A 21,373-nucleotide genomic window follows, 5' to 3' on the forward strand; every position below is an offset into this window, starting at 1 on the left:
AAATACTCATATTTTGACCAAATATGACACAAATGTGGCAGCTTCTGGTAGTTAGCCAACTTGTTTAAGCCTTATTAGTGGTAGTTCAATTCAATTGAAAGGACTATGGTCATTCCAGTTTCAAGAACAATGTTGTCAATGCAAAATACAATTTGCCCAAATATTTGGGTAATGCAGTTATACAACTAATATGAACATGAACATAGTAGTGAGCTTGGGTAGGTAAAGTTAGCCACGTGAGCTACAGGTGAGCTACAGGTGAGCCACGGTAGCTACAGGTTAGCCACGTAAAATGTGGAAGCTAGCTGAAGACTCCGGTGACGCGCAATGAGTTCACGGTCAGAGTGCGCGCGCAGGTAGCCACGTGGAGAAAGCCCGTCCACAAACTATTTTTTTCTTTTTTCGGCCGAGCATTTGATGTTTTTGACAGCTGTTGGGCTGTAATGATAATTTCAACAAATAAAATGTAATACTATAAAATATGTGCATACACTTTATAGTTTATAAACACGTGTTGCCAAGGTACAAACGTTGCTAGGAGCGAGCTTCTTTTAAAAAATACTCATAATACAAAGTGGATAAATTGATCAGCATAGAGATGAGAGAGTGGTTTCAAGGTTTCCATGGACTCTTATATTTATGTGTTTTGCCATGAGACCAATCGTTGGACTGTCTACATCGGCACTTCATGCTTAGCCATGTACGAAGCCTCAAGGAGCCAGGGAGAGGTGAGCTCAATGGTTTCTCTTACAGTCAGGCAACATGAGCTGTAGTTGACATCACCTGTCTGCTCTCTGCGACGTCAGAGCGGTGAGGCTGAGCGGGCTGCAGGGGGATCAGGCAGTGCATGAACCCACGCACACCATATGCCTCATCGCATTGTGATCAGTCCTTGTTTACTCTTTGGGCATCACTCACATCTCGTTTTTGTCCATTTGTCTTCCTCTGATCTGGGGACAGTTTGAGGAGCCGTCAGCATCATGCAGCACATGTCATCTCCGGTCAGGTTCCGCAGCAGTAAGAAAGGTAATGTCGTGTGTAACACATGCATCAACGATGCTTTAAAAGATTTAGTGAAAATAGCCGATATTTTCTGCAATGTTAATTACTCAGCTAATTGAAAAATCACATCAGCAGCCTAAAGTATAAGTGCAGAGGTTGTTTTTTTTGTTGTTTTTGTATGGCACTTCATATTCTATTGCCCCTTATTCAGGTACAGTAAGTACAGTGCATCATTTGAATTTGCATCAGGAGGATTCTGTGTTTGATATAAACTATGGGAGAACATACTAGTAAACATACTAGTTTAAAGTGTGTGCACTTTGTTTTAAAGTATTGTTTGTTGATAGCAGGTGGGGATCGTAAAGCTACTTACTTATTTATTTCACTAGCCATATTGTCTGCTCATTATCCAGCTTAAGCAGGTCTTAATGCATTTGTATGTTTGTTATTTTCACAAACATTACGTGTTTTTCCTTTTATATATGCTATCGTCTGCTCAAAAAGAAGCAACTTTCACAGAAAAGGAGGTAGGACACGATGGTAGAATAGTCTTTAATGATGGTGTTTGTAGCTTGTGTGTGTGTGTGTGTGTGTGTGTGTGTGTGTGTGTGTGTGTGTGTGTGTGTGTTTTTAAGAGTTAAATCTCCTACCCCCACTTTGTCACAGCATTAGAAGCTGGGTTAAGCCTGTTGCAAAGCTTTGTGGGTAATGAGAGCTGACAGGTAGAGGGATGGCAGACGAACCCTGATCAGGCCATCAGCACTGCAGGCTGCTGTTTTTGGGCCTCACTAGGACAATGTGAGCCCTGAAATGTGTATCTCCTGTAAAGCAGGTGTGGAGTCTCTGCTGTGCTAACTGCTCATGATCGTGAGTAGAGTCGCTCTGTTGGGATATCACCTGAGAGGTAACCAAAGCAGGAGTGGGCTACATGGTCAGCCATATGGTCAGCCCTTATCCTCTAGCTATAAGCTCCACACTGAAAGATGGTCCTTGAAACTGATTTAAACTATTACTCCACTGAGTATATCCAGTTTGACACTAGTGTTTACTAACCTGAAACTCCAGACTGTTTGTTGTTGGTCTCCCCATGCTGCCTGGACAGATGGATGAAGGCCTCTGTAATGTTATAATGGGATCACAAGTCAGGACTAATCAGTTAAGAAAGGGTAGCCACTACAACAGAAGACACAGAAGACTCATTATGCCATGTATTCAGAGAGAATGACAACAACTGTGGCCACCAGCAGTTAGTTAATCAGTTCCTGATTCCAATGAGGCTATACATACACAGATGAATTATTGCTACATTTCAGTTGAGTGGGAAAGGACTTCAAATCCAAATAGAATTGCCAAAATCTCGATTTGTTTGTGTCCTGAGTGGACTGACAGCCCTAACTGTACTGATTGTAACTTTCTGTGATTACTGAATTGATTAACTACAAATAATAAAGTTTCTGTGCTCTTTTTAGCTCTCTGTCTGTGGTTAACTTTGGACTAAAGAGTAATCTAGCTTTTTATTGGGCCATCATCATCATAGGAAAAATAAATCACTCGCTTTTTAGTTTTGATAAAAAGCGAGCAATATTTTTGAGAGTTTCGATTGTACATTTATATCCATTATGTTCCCCCTGTCACAGTTGTCCAGTCTGTCCATTGGGGACCAGGAGAACACTCCGTTTCCTTTTGCCATCAGGGATCTGCCTCCCATCTCTCAGCCTGGCGACCGGCACCAGACACCACACGACCAGGCACCAGTCCACCATGAGGCAGAGGGAACTGAGACAGCAACCAACGGTCTCCCCACCCTCCCCGGGACTCCCACTGTTCCCCATGCCATCCTCTGCAACCCTGCTGGCTCTCCGACAGTCCCTCATAGACCAAGTCGCATGGGAGAAAACGCAAATCTTCAGCCGGTGGCGCTGAGGAGGCAGCTCGTCTCTCAGGTGTCTATGGATTGTCCACTCAGCCCGGCATCACGTCCACAGAGCCCCTGGGGACGCTTTGACCCAAATGACCCTCGAGAGGTATGTTTCTGTTTGCCGGAACCTGTGTCAGACGAAGCCCATAAGCTACATTTCAGTTGTTTTACTGTTATTCAGCTAAGATTGCTTCTTTTCACTTGGTCATTTTTTATTGTGCTTTTGCATGATTCTTTGTGTTCAAGTTTTACAGATCTGTAGATAAATAAGCCAATCGTTTAGTAAACTTTTAGTAAACTAAAAATGTCTTTGGTCGAGGACAGCCCTAGTTTTATACATTTTCTAACCTTTGTACAAGATTCTGTACTCCAAATATGTTCCAACCCCCACATTTTTAAGTTTCTCAACCCTTTGGAAAACCCTTTGCAGCTGCTAAACATAAACTTCGACAGAGTTAGGTGGTCTGGTCCCATGATGCTTTGCCCTGCAGCTCATAGAGGATGCAGATCATGATGAGGGTCATATTGTCCAGGTCAGGCAGTTACAGGGATGGTTGTCACTATGACTACCATGTTACCATGACTGTAACGTAAAGTAGCATTAGTACTCACTCTCTCTTAATACTACAGGAAGTACACCCGCAATGCTTACTTATAAACAGTATGCACATTCATACATGTTACGTTTGTGTTTTCATTCTGCAGGATCAGGACAAAGAGTATGTGGGTTTTGCCACGTTGCCCAACCAGGTTCATAGAAAGACAGTGAAGAAAGGTTTCACATTCACGCTGCTGGTGGCAGGTGAGTCCTCCCATATGTCTGCTAACTGGGATACCTTTACAGACTGTTATCATGACAAAATGTAAAATCTATCCTATAATAGGGGTTGTATCGCACACAGGATTTTTATAAACATACTGCAAATCACACCACCATATACAAACAACTAGAAGTTCCAGCTCTGGTGTTGTGTGTCATCTCGTTTTATGTGTGAAGAAGCACTTCCTATTTGATGATTTTTTTTTGTGACTATGTTGAAGTATATTATTCAGAGGAGTACAGACATTGCACACTTGGATGTGATGAGAGGTTCTCTCTCTCTCTCTCTCTCTCTCTCTCTCTCTCTCTCTCTCTCTCTCTCTCTCTCTCTCTCTCTCTGTAGGGGAGTCGGGCCTCGGTAAATCCACACTTATCAACAGTTTGTTCCTCACGGACCTCTACAAAGACCGGAAGGTTCCCAATGCACAAGGTGAGATTAGTTCTATTATTTATTTATGTGTGGTCCATGTTATGTTGTGGGGAAATAATTGGAGACAGACTATGCAATCAATGGTCTCTGTAAAGGAAAAACAATGACTTTGTTAGCTGTCATTTGTCTTGTGTAAGTTGTGATGCTGCTTCTCCTCTCTGACCCTGAGCTGTGCGTGTGTTCTTGAACATGTTTGCACACACTGTCAACTTGTTGCCTGTGTAGATTTAGTAACTTTGCACTTGTATGTGCCTGCAGAACGGATTGATCAAACAGTCAACATCGTAAAACACACCATTAGCATTGAAGAGAAAGGAATCAAAGTGAGGCTCAGCATCATAGACACACCGGGGTTCGGAGACGCTGTCAACGACACAGATAGGTAAGGCGCATCAACATACGCCTGCAGCATTTTTCTCCTCCTTCAAACTCAAACTTGCTTTCCCCAGACGTGGCACTGTTTTTGTGGTACTGCTGCTCTGTTGGACATAGTTGTAAGTTAGAGCAAAGACAGGCACCATGATAATGTCCCAGACTGCAACGCATGGCATCATAAGCACACTGAATACGCTTTTATTTTACTCCTCACATTTTAAACTGTCAGCTATCTGCCAGGGTTGTTGTTTTACTCACATATATTGTGTGTCTGCATCAGCTGGAAGCCAATAGAAGACTACATTGACCAGCAGTTTGAACAGTACTTCAGAGATGAGAGCGGGTTGAACAGAAGGAACATCCCGGACAACAGAGTACACTGCTGCCTCTACTTTATCTCTCCGTTCGGCCACGGGTACGCTGACAACATGCCCATGAGGCTAAACTAGTAAAACAGTACTGCAACAGCCTCGTGTAAAAGTTGTTTGATATATTTTTGGCTGGTTTCTGCTCGTGTATATTAACACACACGTGCGCTATTTTTTCACATCAGTCTTCGGCCTCTGGATGTGGCGTGTATGAAGGCTTTGCATAACAAAGTTAACATAGTTCCTGTTGTGGCCAAAGCTGACAGCCTGACACAAGCAGAGGTCTACAGAAAGAAGCTGAAGGTATGAGAGCATTACACACACACATGTAATTGAGGCAAAGTTGTATTATTATTTCCATTTCTCTCAACCAATTGGTTCATGTACTCTAGATCAGACAGGAGATTGAACAGTTTGGGATCAACATCTACCAGTTTCCAGAGTGTGATTCAGATGAGGACGAAGACTTTAAAAAGCAGGACCAAATACTCAAGGTTCTTCAGTTGACTCTAATTTCGCTTTGTTTGAAAGTGCCATCTCATCCATGTTAAGACTGACAGCTTGTTGTTTTTGATTTTCTCTGCAGGACAGCATCCCATTTGCAGTAATTGGGAGTAATGTTCAGGTGGAGAGCGAAGGTCGTAAGTTCAGGGGTCGTTTCTATCCCTGGGGTGTGGTAGAAGGTAATACACACAGAGGCACAGTTTTTAATTATTTTATATTATTTCCTGATTTATTTGCAATTTTTCTTACAAAGCTTTAACAGTGGCTTTGAACATTTTGTACTTGGGTTGTATTTTGGGTGGATACTTCATTTTGTATAGGTTTCTTTCTGTTTGATAACAAAGATGTTGACGTTGTCGTTGCACGGTCAGTGGAGAAACCGGCTCACTCTGACTTCCTGCTGCTGAGGAACATGCTGGTGAGAACCCATATGCAGGATCTGAAGGATGTGACCGGGGAGACGCACTATGAAAATTATAGAGCCCAGTGCATTGAGAATATGACGCGCATGGTGGTGCAGGAGAGGAAACGCAGGTGGGTGGAGTCGGGATGCACACAAACACCTTTCAATTTGTTGATTGAAATTCTTTAATGTCTAAAACTTTGTCTTTGAAGTTCCTTATTTGGGGGGCAACCATAAGGAGGAGAGGGATTTGTTTACAGGGCGTTTTAAATACAATAAAACAAAGGCTCTTAAAAAAGAACAATTAATCCATGCAGCACATGTTGATGTTTTCTGTGATGATTGAGTCCGATGCTCATGCAGGTTGTGTTCTTCTTTGTGTGTATGTGGTTGTGAATACGGGTTTTAGTTTGCGTGAGAAGCATCGCGATCCGAGCGAGGCAGATGTTCCTCTGCCGCTGGCTCCCGCTGACAATCAGACGGAAAGACTCCTATTACAGAAAGACGAAGAAGTACGTTTCTCTTGCCAACTCTATCGTTCATTTATTCGGTAACAGAAGTTGTCACCACTCACCTCATTTGTTCCCCTCTGCAGCTGAGGAGGATGCAGGAGGTGCTGGAGAGGGTCCAGGAGCACATGCTGCACGGCCAGAGAGGAGGTTTCTGATTGTGGTTTCTGATACCCGAGAAGAAAGAAAAAAAGGAGGAGGAGACAAACGAGGAGTCCCCAGGAACACAAAGGAGGCCCCGTCTACAATGACAAGCAAAAAGAGATGGAACTTGTATGAAAAGGAAAGTAGCACAGTTGAGGTCCTTGTCCGATGGCTGTCTCCCACCACCCCAAAAAAAAACCAAGTGAGCTTTACTCTCAAACTCTGTAAGTATAAAGACACAGTCGCAAACTCCTGCGCATGTTTGCTTACCTGCAGCCAGGAGATGCAGGTTCCAGCCTTCAGCAGGTCACACTGGCTGTGAATTTCTTCATTGAAAGATGGCAACCATCAAACATCTTCATCCGGAGACTATAATTTAAATTTCTTCCATAAATGTTATCAATGTGACCCAGGACGGCATCTTGAGTAGTAACCTTGATAAGGATGAAACACTGTCATCTAGGGGTCTTTGTAGTGATTTGGTTTCAAATTTGTAAACAGCATTTTTCATGTTTATTACCTGGGAGTCAACTGTATTTTTTTAATTTTTTGTATTTTAAATCTTACATTTTTTTCGTAAGGACAAGAAAGTAAAAAAAATAAAAAGCTTTCTAACTGCAGTTTATGTCTATATTTCCACACAAGACCAATAAATACAGGAGCAGAAGGGTTGTAAATGTAATAAGATTTATTAAGAATCTTTATTATTTCATCAGCATAATTCTTCATTAATATGTTTTATCCATTATCATCATTGTTATCTTAAACAGTGGACAGTTAGATCTAAAAGGCAGCCCAAAGTGTACAGGCGATATATAACTTAAAACTTTCTCCATAGGGAAAACACGTTTTTATATTCATATATAATATCAATGTAGCATGAGGTCCAAGATCCTGCCCACATTATACAGTATTGTACATGGTCCCAAAAATAAACAGAAAAACAAAACGTTTAAACAAAAGAAACTAAACGGCAATCTACATGCAAACAAAACCAAAAAGAAACAATCTTTTTAAAATTTTAAGATGCATACACTCGTATGCCAAAACGTGCATACGATCACAAATTCACAAATCTTCCATACGTAAATACAAATATTACAAAAAAGTCAAATCGAATATTAGACATTATGTTATCAAGAAAAGAGCAACAACTTTTTTTGTTTTTTTCTCCACTCCACGTCTCAGTCCAACTCACAAAATGGAAAACTTAAAAACATTAAAAAAAAGAAAAGAAACAATCGTGACAGTAAATCTTTCTCTTCCATTCGCTCATTGTGTTCGTGTTTTGCCGGAGTTGTCACAGTGTTCAGGAAAACTGAGTATAGGCACACACGATAGCATTCAAACAGGCTCATACCATAAATCGCCTCTGTGTAAAAAAATATCTTGCTTGCACACACACACACACACACACACACACACACACACACACACACACACACACACACACACACACACACACACACACACACACACACACACACACACACACACACACACACACACACACACACACACACACACACACACGGCAAACTGCAGAACCAACAAACAGAGCCATGCTACAGGTACAGTAGGATTAACTATAGTACAGAATATAAAACGTATTGAATACAGTCACGTATACAGACAGAACATACAGAAACAGCAGAAGAGCGACATTGACTACATACACATACGATGATGGGAGATTTCATGGTGTAACACGTATAGGCTGGCAAGAAGGCGGTGAGGCCATGAACGTTTTGAGTGTGTGCACATGAACACACAAACATACACACTCAGAAGACACACAAAGAAAAGTGTCAGGATTTGGCGTTTGTTGTCAAAAAAAAAAAAAGTCATGTCGCTGCCAAATTATTCTTTACGAAACTGCAATATGTAAACTGACTTTTTAAAGTTTTTTCTTTATTTCTAATGAGACAAATAAAATTCTTAACTCAAGATCCATTTACTACCCTTTCTGGAGTTTCATCCACATCTCACAATCTTACCATCTGCTCAGCAGTTTGATTTTCTCACATGACCAGAGTCCCATACTTTATGTAATAAAATGCCGAACAAAACTTCTTGAGTTATAAAATAGTCTGTGCAGGAAGTGTATGTTGTGCCACAGGTGTTGTGTGTTGGAGTAACATCAGTATGAGGTCTGGGATGAGCCAGCAGAGGGAGCTGTTGCATTAGAGTGAAGAGGGTGAAACCCTGCGTAGCCCGACAGGAACACCTGACACTGAATGATGTGAGAGCAGTTGTACAGTCTTTGACATTCGATTCACCACAACAATTTTAGGCATTTGTGATAAAGTAGATTCTTGTTCAGCATCAAGTCAAAACAGTCTATAACAACTTCTATTTCAACTGACTGCATGCATTCCTTTTTCATTATAACTTTTAATTTAACTCTGAATCTCCAATAACCAACAGGCAAAAGTCATGTTGTCTCCAGATATCTTCACAAGGCCAGTTAGAAGGGAGGCTTCTGTATGTTAAGCAATCATTCCCCAAATTCTTCCCCTTTAACCCCGCCCCTCATCTCTGGAGTGCTCCGTATTTAATAACGGAGACAATGAGTTGGTTTCTTTTTCCATCCATTTGTGTGTTTTTTTAAAACAGTAGATCTAGTTTGATTATTGCTCATAATGTTCATTCCTTTTCTTAAACTATTTGCAAAGTGTTTGGTGCCAAGTGGAGCGGCAGGGAGCCTTCATTTGGAGACGGCTTAACAGTCACTTCCTAGAGTAAGATCGGAAACAAAAGACGAGGAAAGAACTTAATGCAATATAAATGAGTAAACAGTGAATTACTGCATCGGAAACTGGCAACGTTTCAGAAACTATGTAATGTGATCTAGTTTATACCTTTCTGTAACTCATTTGGATTAGTGAGACCACTGAGCTCCCCCTCCTGCTCTCAAACACATCAGTGACAATATTCCACCAGAATTGTCCCACGAGACATCGTGATTACAAGTATAAAAACGGGCACATATTGAATCACCACGGTAACAGCCTAACAACAAACAACTCTCTCTCGCTCCCTTGTTTTCCCTCGATGAGTGGATGAATAGTTAAGGTAAATCCTTGATGCCTGAGTGTGAACTGAGCTTATTATGTTAGTGCTTCTGGTCGTAAAGGAAGGAGAGGAGGAAGGAAGGAAAGGAAGGAGAGAAGTATGAAGGAAGGTAAAACAGAGTTCCTGTCTTTGCAGCGCAGACAAATGTCTTACTTTCACAAACAATGGCCTGACCCACTGACTGCTTTAATGTTATTGTTCACAATCTAACAAAGCTGTGACCAAAATATCTCTGGAGATATTCATCACAATTTGTCCCAAAAAATAATGAATGTTTTTCTTTGTCAATTTTGTGTGCCAGAGATTTTCTGCAATTGATTATTGATAGGAGTGTGAAAACACATCCAGAAGTTCTGAATCTTTCTCCCCTTCAACTGACTTCCACCAGTCACTACCTTTATACATTTTTTTTTACCTTCAGGACAGTTTGAGTGTGCCGACAGGGAAGGTTGGGACTGTAACCATGGTGACGGGGTTGAGGACGGCAGCCTGTCCGACCATCTGAGGGTGGGGGGCCAGCACGGCTGTGGGTTTCCCTAGCGACGGGCTCCCCTGGCTGATCACGGCTGCACTGTTCATCTGGGCTCCGTTAGTGTTAGCTTGTGGATTAGCCTGCATGTGCGGCAGCGTGTGATGGGTGAAGGTGTGAGTGATGTGGCCCACCATGGTGGGCTGGGAGACAGACACGCCCTGGGGGTACAGAGTCTGGATGTGGGATTGCAGGGGACCTCCCAGGTGGGCCACCGGGTGGACGGTGATGTGTCCGATGGGCTGGGCGGCGATCGACTGGTGAGTAGCGGCAGCCGGTGCCGCCGCGATCGGCTGAGGCATGGCGGAGATGGGGCCGGGCGACGGGGCGATGTGCGTTAGATGCTTGTGATTTGCCGGCAGGCTGTGACTGACAGCCTGGATGACTGAAGGGTGGGAGACGGCGGCATGAGCGATCACGGTGGGCTGGACCTGCATTGCCGGGGACTGAATGAGATGGGCGGGTTGCTGCGGCGGGGGCGGACCTGGGGCCGGAGCAGGTGCAATGGCGTGAGGGGGAGCAGAGGGGGAGGGCGTGGTCAGGATTCCAGAGAGAGGCAGGGTGGCGTGCTGGATCGACAGGTGATGGTTGAGGAGCGGCTGGGCTTGTAAGATGGGAGGCGTTGGTTTGGGGAGGGAGGCGAAAGCAGGAGGAGCGAGGACGTCCTCGTCGATGTCCTGCTCAAAGTTGTCTTCTCCTTCTGTAGACAAGAGAGGAAACTGTTAGTCATCATAAAACCATCCCAGAAACAGTGCAATGAGAGTGTGAACGTGAATGTTTATTAAAATAGAAAATCCACTGAGACACAGTCAAAAGGTTAAAAGATTAGTTAATTCAGGATATTCAAACTACATCGAACTGCATCTTACTCTCAAGTGCCTGCCCTTCTACAAAAAAAGCGTATCTGCTATTTCACTTGTAGTGATTAGTTCTGGAGAAGAGTATCAGATATGCATGTATATCTGTGAGTTAAGAGATTGAAATCTGATTTTGGTTTTCTTCTTTCTAAGAACTTCTATTGACTGCATATACAAACAATTTTAAAACGTTTCCTTACATTTTCTCCAAAACTGCCCCAAGTTACAGGACATTGTAGTTCTTAAAACCTTGTTTTAAAGGTTGTTTCTCCACAGCTTATTTTGGACTTGCAGAGGTTACATATTGTTAGCTTTATGTTCTCTTCCCTCACGTTTAACGGCATGATGCATGATGTGGCTGTGGGGTTATTCTCTGTGCCACTGTGTGTGCGATGTAAAAACCATCATACAGCATTGTATAAATTTGACTGGCAATCTGGTCCCTGTACCTGAGGCGGTGGACGTGGAGGCCTGGTCGTCCTCGGGCTGGATGGTCTGACGGAGGACTCGGTCGATCTCGATGACGTCCATGCATTGGCTGAGCTCGTTCTTCAACTCGGCCAGCCGCTGCTGCGTAGCGATCTTCTCTCTGGCCAAACGCTCCATCTCGTGCTCATACTCCTTCTCCTTACGCTTCAAAGTCTACCAGAGGAGATACAGACAGTAAGGTAAGATTAGGATCACTACACATCTAAAAACACTGGAGAATAATTATTATAGACAATCACAGTAGAATTAAGAAGTTGGTACGAGGTTGGCACATGTTCTGTATCAATTCTCAAATAAAAAGCTGTGTTCAGATGAGGCTGCAAAATGCAAAAAAATATATAAGGTCAAAAAACTAAAAGAAAATGGTCACAATGGTTCACATTATCGTGCAAGTTCTGCATAATATGATTTCCACAACATTATTTTCCCCAGTACAACCGTCATCCAATAGTCGCTCTGAATTTCTCTTTAACAATAAATTAGTCCTCACTCACATCATCTGTTCTCTTTATTTGTTGTTTTGTTTTTCTTCTGTGTTAGCCGCTGTTAAAATAGTTTGCAGACATTTTCAATAAAAGCCTTTAAGGAAAGTAGAGGGATTATGCCCCCTGAAATACTGGGCATGTGTTAATATGGAACAGATGGAGGAGTGTTGGAATATTAGTGTGAGTTTGCACGAAAAGCTACCACCAGCAAGAGCAAATTAACAAGGGAAACAGGAGCAGATTATAAAACAGGGAAACGGGTTAATAAAACAAACAGAAATAAATAACTTGTTCAGTCCCAGGCCACTGTTACCACTAGGATGTATCTATTGTACAGGCTATGAAGCTAGAAGTGGGTTTGAATCTTTCAAAGAACTGGCATTGCAACCGAAAACGGAATTATGACCAACTTATTTTCTCCGTGCAGTCTTGGCCACTCCCACATTTCTCCCAGCTTGCACAATCTTGAAACAAAATGTTCCCCAGCTCTCTCAGTTTCATACACCAGAAGGAAGCCACGCATGCAAATTCAAGCATGTTCACACTGCTTTTGTTTAGGTCATCAACTTAAGCTCCTCCCATTTCCTGGATATCATGCTTGTTTTTTTTCGAGGACAACGGGGTCAGAGTAGGAGTAGGCGCCTGTCGGGTTTCATTTCCACCAATCACTCAAGTTTACAATCATCCCGACAATTCTGATGTAAGTGGATTACTGTGGCCTTAACATTAGAATCCCATAAGATTTAACGGCAGTATTAAATCTGAGAACAGCACTGTCATGCGCTGAGCTGCGTGTATGTTTGTAGATTTAAAAATGAAACAAGGAAGACAGACACAGAAAGAGACACAACAAGACAGAAAACTAAACAGAAATATTAAAAAATATGCCATGCCATCTCTGTGAACCAGTTTCTGTTTGGGTCAGCTCACGCATAAGCACCAAACAGTATGACAGGCTAAGAACATTAACAGATTACTAGGGAGGAATGAGGGAGAGGGGAGGTACAGGACAAAAATGGGTGGGGGGTTAAGAAGGTCATCGAGAGGTGGGAGTGGATGGGCTAAGGCATTATGTTGGTTACCAGAAACAGAACCCTTTCAAATGCTGGTAAGCTTTTACTGGTTACGTCAGTGCTTTACCAGAAATAAATATCCAGCTGAGTGGTTGAATGGTTGACAGAAATTGGGGGGGGGGGGGGGGGGGGAGAGACCTTTCTGTCCTACTGGTGCAACCAAAAACAAAGAGAAAATGAGGATGGAGATGCAAGACTGGGGACATTATGTGAGCACATGGGGACAAATTATCCTACGACAGGTCAGTGAGCAAAGCTGTTAACTCTCTGCAGGCGTGTGATGACCTCACACACAAGCTACCAGTCTAGACCCGGTGAACTGTGCCATCTCATAAACAGCTCAACATCTCATCCGCATGTCCGCATGTACATCCACGAACATCACTTCAAGGTCTTAAAACCCAGACACCATCAGGCCTGCAGTAAATCACCAAGGAAACAGCTGTCACCCATAGCAGTTTCCTTGGCAATCTCATCCGGGAGGATTTGGCTGCTTGAGCAGCAGTTTGTAAAAAAACATAAGGAGCTTCCTCATTGGGTGAAGCACGGAGGTAATTACATAAAAGGAGTGATGTGACTGGTCGGTTGCCAGTCGGGTGCTCCAGATCACACCCAAACCCCCCCTCCCCCTCCTCTACACTGCCATCCCGCACCCCCTCTCCTTCCACTCCCGCATCCATCGCTCCCTTGACACAGTTCCCTCCTCCCCCGTTTCATCTTTAACTCCTTTATCCTTCCTCTTTCAAGATGCCCTCCCTAAGAAAAAAAGGTGAAAATGACTCAAGCGTGATGATATTTGGCCCGACAGGTGTCTTAATCACGCATGCATCTGTGTGGACATGTGATTTTCACAAGGTTATGAGGATAAGACAGACAAAAAGTCTGTGATGGGAGTGAAAGGAAATGCTGAAAGCTCACATCAGCGCTCCATCATCTATAACAATTAACAAGAGAGACAGAATTTGATTGTTTTTTTATTTTTTACATCACACACACACACACACACACACACACACACACACACACACACACACACACACACACACACACACACACACACACACACACACACACACACACACACACACACACACACACACACACACACACACACACACACACACACACTCCTGTGCAAACAAACAAGGAAGAACAGACTACAGTGTCCTGGCCACCTGCCGCCTGTTGCTATGGTTACCAAGAGACAGCAGGGAGAAGCCGGTCGAGACGGACAGAGATACAGAGAAGAAAAGGGTGAAACAGGCGAGGGGCTAAAACACAAAGCAAATCTGATACAGCTGTTGCAGATCTGCACCTACTCCAGTGTTATAACCATGGAAACGCCGCTGTACCCGGCACCTATCACGTTCTCCCTGCGGTCTAGAGGCGCAGAGCAGATCGGAGTGGGTGAGCTACGGTGACGTCACCAGGCTCACGCTAGCCATGTGCTCAGATCTCACATGGCTCAGGGGGAGGGAGGGAGGGGGAGGGAGGTTTACATGAGGAGAAGCACAGAGAGAGAAGGTGGGGAAAGAGAGGAGGCGAGCAGCTCGTCTACAATAAGACTGATTAGATTATAGATCAGAGGAGAAGGTAGAGGAATATACAGAGCAACACATTCAGCTATAAGCAGATTTGGGATTAGTGCAGCTGTGTGAGGTTGTTTTGGTAAATAATTCTTTATTATTTTTTATTGACTTTCAGTAGAATCATATAGTGTTTCTATCAACAGTGTTATTATTATTATTATACATAAACTGAAGTCCAGATGAAATATTCCAGTTGAAACACAAAGAAGGCATCTCGGTTTAGATTTTAAACGTGAAGAGTTTCGTCAGATGTGATGAAGTTAAAGGAGTGAAACAATTATTTACTTATTTTATGGGAATTTCCATTTTAGTCAAAACTTGATATTGAATATTCCTTTCAATATTGTGTGTGTATTTCCCCATTAAATAGTCTCTGCTCCACAGTGTGGGCTGAGGGAAATAGCAACTTTAAGTATCTACTAGTAGCTGTTTGGCTACCCGGATTGCAACTAATGATTATTTGTTCTATCAATTATTCCACTAATTATATTTTTGATTGATAAATAAATTGTTGAGTCTATAAAAAACAGAAAATAGTGAGATATGCCCTTAATAAATTCCCAGAAGAATAATTTCATTCATATAAAATAGAGAAGAGCAGCAAAATCTCACATTTGAGTAGCTGAATATATGACATTTACTCCAAATAAATCAAGAATTGGTTCAAATCTGTCGCTGTTTAACTGTCTGTTGATAGACTAATGGATAAATTGATTAACTATTGCAGCACTAGTAGGTACTATCAATTCTGTTGGCTGTTTTTGTGGCGGATGAATAAAGTGACCTGTCTTCTGTAACTTTCTTTAAAAATATGGAAAGTTGAATTACACTGTTATGGATTTCCTCAGCAGCAGCTTTTCTTTTATCAAGACCATCATCATCTAATGTCAAAGAGTCAAATCCCTGTCGGTTGTGCTCCCTGATGACTGGCCCGGGATCTTCCACCTCGTGGGCTAATTTAGCTAATTTTCACTGACTCACCATCCTCAGCAATGCTATGCTACTTCTCGACACAACACCAACATCCTAAAAGTCTTTCCCCACAAAAATGTTACTCATTTATTCTTTACAGTAATTCAGTTCTTGGGACAACCAGGTACTTTTCTAGAACATGCACCATGACACTACATGACTAGAAGATGGAGTTACACAACAACACTTCCACTGGATAAGAATCTCAGTGAAATGTTTAAAAGGCAAACTAATATTCTCAAGAAAAGTGAACTCAAAGTGTCTTATCAAAAATAATCATTACATTGTATAGCCTCAAGAAAACACAGGATTTCAATACTCACTACTTTCTTTTGGGATGACTCGCCATTATTTGGAGGATGCCATATCATCAGTCATAAAAACAACACAAAAGAGCTAAATGGCTAACAAACAAGCATTGTTTATCAATTACACTGGACCAAAGCCTGTGCTGTTCCTCGAGCTGAACCGATCGATTCAAGACCGGAGAAAGATGAAAACAATTTAATGAAAAACAAGAAGCGAGTAGTAGCCAAAATAATGTGTCGGACTGCACCAGTATGTTGAGGCTTTCAGCCCCTCCATGCTGGGAAAGCTGAGAAAATGTATTAAAAACTCTACCTGTATGTAACGCAAAGCGCTGCGGAGAACGCTGAGGTTGGAGGTTTTCTTCTCATCAACATTTGGAACGTTCTTCTTCAGCGTCTCAAAACACTCTTTGAGGTGCGCTCGCCTGAAGGGCCAAGAGTCAGAAACGAGAAAGGGTCACACTTTTGTTATGGTCGTCATTAGCTCACTGTGTTGGAGAATATTCACCATTAAATTAGCAAGGCTTGAGAGTTTAACCAAGTTGTGGTCATTAAAAGAGACCTCATGACTACAGTTTTGCATGCTTGAGAAGGATCTCATGGTTTTGTATGGGTTGAGGAAATGTCTTGACTTTTAGGCTGATGAAACTCTTTCACGACAAACTTGATAAACTGAAAACTGTGTGAATGTAGTGGTAAAGATAAAAACAAACAGGGCGGCTTTTCTTTTATTCCTGATGAGTCGACACCAACAACAACAATGAGAAGTTTATTATGACTAACCTGTTTTTCTCCAGTTTGTTATGCACCTCTCTGGTCCCGGCTCTGGAAACACATAATAAATGATCAAAACAACCATAAACCCACAAACACTTTAATACCAACTTTAACACATTTACACATTTACACACACATTACACACACAAACTGACCCTCCTGGTCTCCTCTTCCCCTCCATCGCCCTCAGGTCCTCCATCGTCACTCCGTTAGGCCGCTGCTGAGTTGACGGTGGAAGTTGATGGGGGACCAGTGCATGTAGAGAGCCAGATCCATTAGTGCTGATGGAGGTCGAGTACTGGATCTGAATCTCGGGCTGTGATTGGCTGGGCTTTGCACCAATCAGCTGCGGACTAGTCTCCACCTTAATCTGGTGAGTGCACAACAGGTGAGGAGAGGGGGGCGGCTGCTGCTGCTGCTGCTGCTGCTGATGATGCTGATGATGATGCTGCTGCTGATGATGCTGTGGAGGGGAGGAAGTGTTCTTGGCTGGCGGTGAGCCGTTGAGCGACGTCGCCGCCACAGCAATCTGCGTTGTAAGTGGAAGGGGCGGGACAGAGGGCGTGGCTTTGACAACCGGGACCATTGGGATGACGGCGATGGGGACTTGGAGAGGTGGGAGAGAGGGGGGAGGGGGAGGAGGAGGAGGAGGAGGCTGATGCTGCTGTTGGCGGTGAGAGTCATCTCCCCAAGCGACGTGGTTGGCTCTGATTGGCTGGGACAACGCGGTCACGAGTTCCACGCGCCGCGACTCTGCTTCCCTGTTGATGAGCTCCTTCTCTTTGCGCTGCTCCTCTTCTGTAGGAGGAAGGAAAAAGAAGATGTGCAAGTGAGTGAGAAATAGGTGGATAAAAAGGACAGAAGATAAGAGCGGTTGGAAGGGGAGACAAACGGGAGGGACGATTATTAAACACCGGACTGTCTGCCCTTAGATTTAAGATAAACTCATGGTTGAATATTTACAGCGGTTAAATTTGCATACCCATACTGACTGTAGAGAATAATCTACATCCAGTTTGGAAATCATTAATAACTTATAATTTATCAATCACATCAGACCATCTTGTAAAGGTGTTGTCTTCGGGTAGTTTTAGCTTTTTCATTGGTGTGCTACAGATTATTTGCCAGAGTGGATGTCACTTTGTTTATATAGTGACCATCTCACACACACACACACACACACACACACACACACACACACACACACACACACACACACACACACACACACACACACACACACACACACACACACACACACACACACACACACACACACACACACACACACACACACACACAGAGAGAGAAAGAATGATGTCATCAGGCAATTTGATTGTAAGGAAGAGGAAATAATCACAGAAATTACGTCTGCATCCATTTCCTGACTGGAGAGAACCCCCCCTCTGTCTGCGCTGTGATTGGACCGTCCCAGCTCCGAGCACGCTGGGATACGTCAGCGATGTCTGACCGACAGTAGTGGACGGTTGTCAAGGAGCCAGTCTGCTGGCCCGGGTCAACTAGAGCTGGCACCATGACAACATATAAATGAAGCATCGTTTGCAAACCAGAAAAGGCCAAATAATAAAATCTAAAAGTCCCATCATTGGATGTGATGTTCCCACGCTGTGCTCATGTTGAGTGAGTAGTTATTGCACAGCGTAGCAGGCAGACTCAAAGCAATGTGGAAAGCCCTCCGTCACCATGGAAACAGCCACATTAGAAACCAGAAGATCCCAGGGATTCCTCCAATCTGCACAACGCCAACACGCAGCTCAGCCATCTCCACCATTATGAAGAAAATAGAAACGCCACATGGCAACATGCCCGGCCAAACTATTAGGTAATACTTTTATTTGTTCTCCACATGAAACTGCAAAACCCTGATGATGCAATTTCCTCTCACCTAGGACAATAGTTCAGCTCAGAGAAGGACTGCACAGTTAAGTTTGATGATCCACAATACAAATATGACTCTGCACTTATTGTGCTTTAATTTGTGGGATTTATCAACAATTCCGTTGTCTATTAATAGGTCTACCGCATTAACAATGTAACTCATCAGTAATTCATGAGCTCACATCTCTTCTTCCTCTTGCTGAGCAGTGGAAGGCAGACGCAAAAGTTTAACTCCCTCTTTGTGAAGCATTATGCTTGTAATATCATCATAGTATCTAGAGCTGAAAAACATGCCATATTTCACTATTTTCTGACATTTCACAGGAAAACAACGTCAATCAATTAATCAAGAAAACAGTAATTTGTTGAAGCCCTTATTGTATGATTCAAGATATTTATTCTATCCAGGGTCTGAGGAAAAAACAAAACTAAAATAGTTAACAAAGTTTCTGCTTTACAATTATGACAAGTTTAGTTTCCTTTCATGTATAACAGGCGAACACTAGTGATTGCTTTATATTTTGCATTCGCATCCCATATCGGGTTTATACATGAACCTTAAAAAAATGACATTTATAAGATCATGATTAATGCAAAGTTTTGCTTTTGAGGATACACTGGTGTGCAAATAGGACACACACAAAAAAGCTTCCACAATAGGACCAATAGTAGCAGTAAAAAACAATGTCCAACATACTGACACGAGTTGACTTCACCTGAGAATATGTTGATATTCACTGGTGTTTACCAGAAGTTTATTTTTAGCTTATGTGGTAAAATCCACACGTAGCTCTGAATGGTCAAGTGCACCCACACGTAAATGACACAACTTCTGCATTGAGAGAGTCTGGTTTGGGTCGAGGGTGAGAAGGGAGGTTGCCCTACTTCCCCCCTTTCCTCACTCTCTCTCCACTGTCAGTAGACTGGATGGGAAGGGCGGGGACGAGGAGTGCGCGTGTGTGCACGTAGGTGTGTATCTACAAGCGGAGGGGGGGGCCGTGTGCACGTGGTCGTTGTGGGCGGATCCCTAGCACGAGGTAGGGTAAGTATGCTGGGGGGGGAGGAGGGGGTTTATTTGATCTGACACGTCATCAGAGGGGAGAAACACTGAAAAGCACAACGTCCGTCTGCTTCTACCGAGCCACAGATATGCATCTCGATTGTCTGCTGGTTTCAGATGAAACACCAACACATCGTCTTTACGCACGCACGCAGATAAACTAATAGGGAGGCACCGTGCGCGTGAGGGCCCGCCCCAGCGTGTGTCACAAGATAGCTGAGCGATGTCAGGGTGTTATGTAAAGAGCAGCCGGGCTCGCCACCGCCCTGCCGGTGCTCGACGGACAAGAAGGAAAAAAAAAAAAAAATGGGGCAAATCGATTCTTCAGAGCTTATTTGAAACAAACATGTGCACCTCATTGAAAAGGATTATTACAAATGATCATGTTTTTAATAAAAATGTATTCGAGCTCTTAAATGTATAAACTGCACATGACTTCATACTATAAAGATAGAGATACATGGAGCACGGTTACTGACAGGAACCACACACACACACACACAGTGAGTCACTACAGCGTTCAAACTGTCACACACACACACACACAGACAGACACACGCACGCACACACACGCGCGCACACACTGAGCGCGCAAAGTAGTTCCGAAACAACTTTGACCGTTTCCGCATTGAGGAGACACATTTGTGCAACAACCAGAGACGACTGGGGGTTTGCAGTGACTTCAGTTTTTCTTTCTGTTTTGTCTTGAACCCGGGGCGACGAACAAAACACTGCAAACGCCTCTTCATCAAAGGCGGGTGTGTTGAAAACGCAAGCACAGTCGCATATAGTAACGGGATACGGGATACGGGATACGGTGCCCCCCCCAGAAAAAAAAGGCAGTTTAGTTTAGGATGCAGCACGCGCTGTCATGTGAGTGCAGCCCGATGCAGCAGTGTTGAACTCACCACGTGTCATCTGTTGTTGCTGGGCTTGCCATTCCAGATATCTGGCCGCCTCCAGAAGTGTATCGATGCTCATTGCGCGTAGAAAACCCTCGCGACAGGCGACCCGGTGGCTGCGGGACGGAAGGAGGAAAAAAGACCGAGGGGGTAGGAAGGTAGGTGGTGTCCCGGTAGGAAGCGCCGTGTGCACGGTTCACACACCCTCAGGCCCGAGCTCCTTGTCCCCGGGGTTTCTCCCGAAACCAGACGGTCGATTTTTAATCCGGCCGAACGGAAAGTAAATCCTCGCATACGTAAAAAATAGGATTGCAACAAGATGGCGATGCGAGCACGGGAATACACACAACAAGGCGAGTCGTGTTCTCGTTAGGGCCCCGCCCTCCTGGAGGCCTGCCCCGCCCTGTTACTACGGCATCTGGCAAAACCCGGCGGCCGCATCGCTCCCTCCCACTCCGGGCTGTCGTTTTTTAACTGACCTTTAGCTATCCCAAATCATGTCACATTCTCACATTAACAACACACAAACCTTTTTAATATTCCTGGGTCAAAAAGTGCTCAAGATGTTCTCGCGTGTCTCCGTGGGAATCGAGAAAGGGACAGTCCGGTCCATGTCACCGGTGCTCCATGTTTTTGTCCTCGCCGCTGGCCCGCAGCGCATGAAGAACAATCAGGCGCCAGGGAGCCAATCAGCGCTCAGAACAACAAGGCATGGTGCTGGTCCACATGGGCACCCGCCCGGCCCGAGCGCGGCTCATTTGCATGGCGAGAGCGTGACTGGCCACCCTGCTGTCTCGGGATCAGAGATGTCAATCAAACGAGGGTGGGCGGGGCTTATTCGTGTCTGCGTGTGATACCGAGGACAGGCCAAAATGAGCTGTAATC

The 21,373-nt window shown here is 43.8% G+C and overlaps 2 protein-coding genes across 4 annotated transcripts; one reads left to right on the top strand and one right to left on the bottom strand.

Annotated features, from left to right (window-relative positions):
* The first annotated feature begins 351 nt into the window (after positions 1-351).
* LOC129113076 (septin-5-like) lies at positions 352-6,992 on the top strand. Of its 2 annotated transcripts, none has more exons than XM_054625207.1 (13): positions 352-728; positions 961-1,026; positions 2,640-3,026; positions 3,626-3,722; positions 4,084-4,170; positions 4,429-4,552; positions 4,826-4,960; positions 5,099-5,216; positions 5,306-5,407; positions 5,500-5,596; positions 5,789-5,951; positions 6,230-6,332; positions 6,416-6,992. In XM_054625207.1, the coding sequence occupies exons 1-13, from the start codon at positions 624-626 to the stop codon at positions 6,485-6,487; spliced, it is 1,656 nt and encodes a 551-aa protein (XP_054481182.1). In that variant the 5' UTR covers positions 352-623; the 3' UTR covers positions 6,488-6,992. The 2 variants fall into 2 exon arrangements, with proteins under 2 accessions (XP_054481182.1, XP_054481183.1); XM_054625208.1 differs by having other exon boundaries at positions 5,500-5,554.
* An 891-nt stretch (positions 6,993-7,883) lies between these two features.
* On the bottom strand, positions 7,884-20,913 carry mntb (MAX network transcriptional repressor b). 2 transcript variants are annotated; one of them, XM_054626544.1, is made up of 7 exons: positions 20,495-20,913; positions 16,783-17,425; positions 16,634-16,675; positions 16,164-16,275; positions 11,384-11,576; positions 9,964-10,777; positions 7,884-9,209 (listed from the first exon to the last, which is right to left on the bottom strand). In XM_054626544.1, the coding sequence occupies exons 1-6, from the start codon at positions 20,565-20,567 to the stop codon at positions 9,966-9,968; spliced, it is 1,875 nt and encodes a 624-aa protein (XP_054482519.1). In that variant the 5' UTR covers positions 20,568-20,913; the 3' UTR covers positions 7,884-9,209; positions 9,964-9,965. The 2 variants fall into 2 exon arrangements, with proteins under 2 accessions (XP_054482519.1, XP_054482518.1); XM_054626543.1 differs by having other exon boundaries at positions 7,884-10,777.
* Between the last annotated feature and the right edge of the window lie 460 nt (positions 20,914-21,373).

This window comes from Anoplopoma fimbria, chromosome 24 (assembly GCF_027596085.1).
Source record: "Anoplopoma fimbria isolate UVic2021 breed Golden Eagle Sablefish chromosome 24, Afim_UVic_2022, whole genome shotgun sequence".
In the NCBI taxonomy this organism is placed as follows: domain Eukaryota; kingdom Metazoa; phylum Chordata; class Actinopteri; order Perciformes; family Anoplopomatidae; genus Anoplopoma; species Anoplopoma fimbria.

Excerpts from the sequence above, each read along its gene's own strand:
- LOC129113076 (XM_054625207.1), top strand. The coding sequence starts at position 624 with ATGGACTCTTATATTTATGTGTTTTGCCATGAGACCAATCGTTGGACT. Across the intron at positions 3,027-3,625 it reads ACCCAAATGACCCTCGAGAG|GATCAGGACAAAGAGTATGT; the intron begins GTATGTTTCTGT and ends TTCATTCTGCAG. Across the intron at positions 4,553-4,825 it reads GCTGTCAACGACACAGATAG|CTGGAAGCCAATAGAAGACT; the intron begins GTAAGGCGCATC and ends TGTCTGCATCAG.
- mntb (XM_054626544.1), bottom strand. The coding sequence starts at position 20,567 with ATGAGCATCGATACACTTCTGGAGGCGGCCAGATATCTGGAATGGCAA. Across the intron at positions 16,276-16,633 it reads AACAAACTGGAGAAAAACAG|GCGAGCGCACCTCAAAGAGT; the intron begins GTTAGTCATAAT and ends TTGGCCCTTCAG. Across the intron at positions 10,778-11,383 it reads CTCCACGTCCACCGCCTCAG|AAGGAGAAGACAACTTTGAG; the intron begins GTACAGGGACCA and ends TCTTGTCTACAG.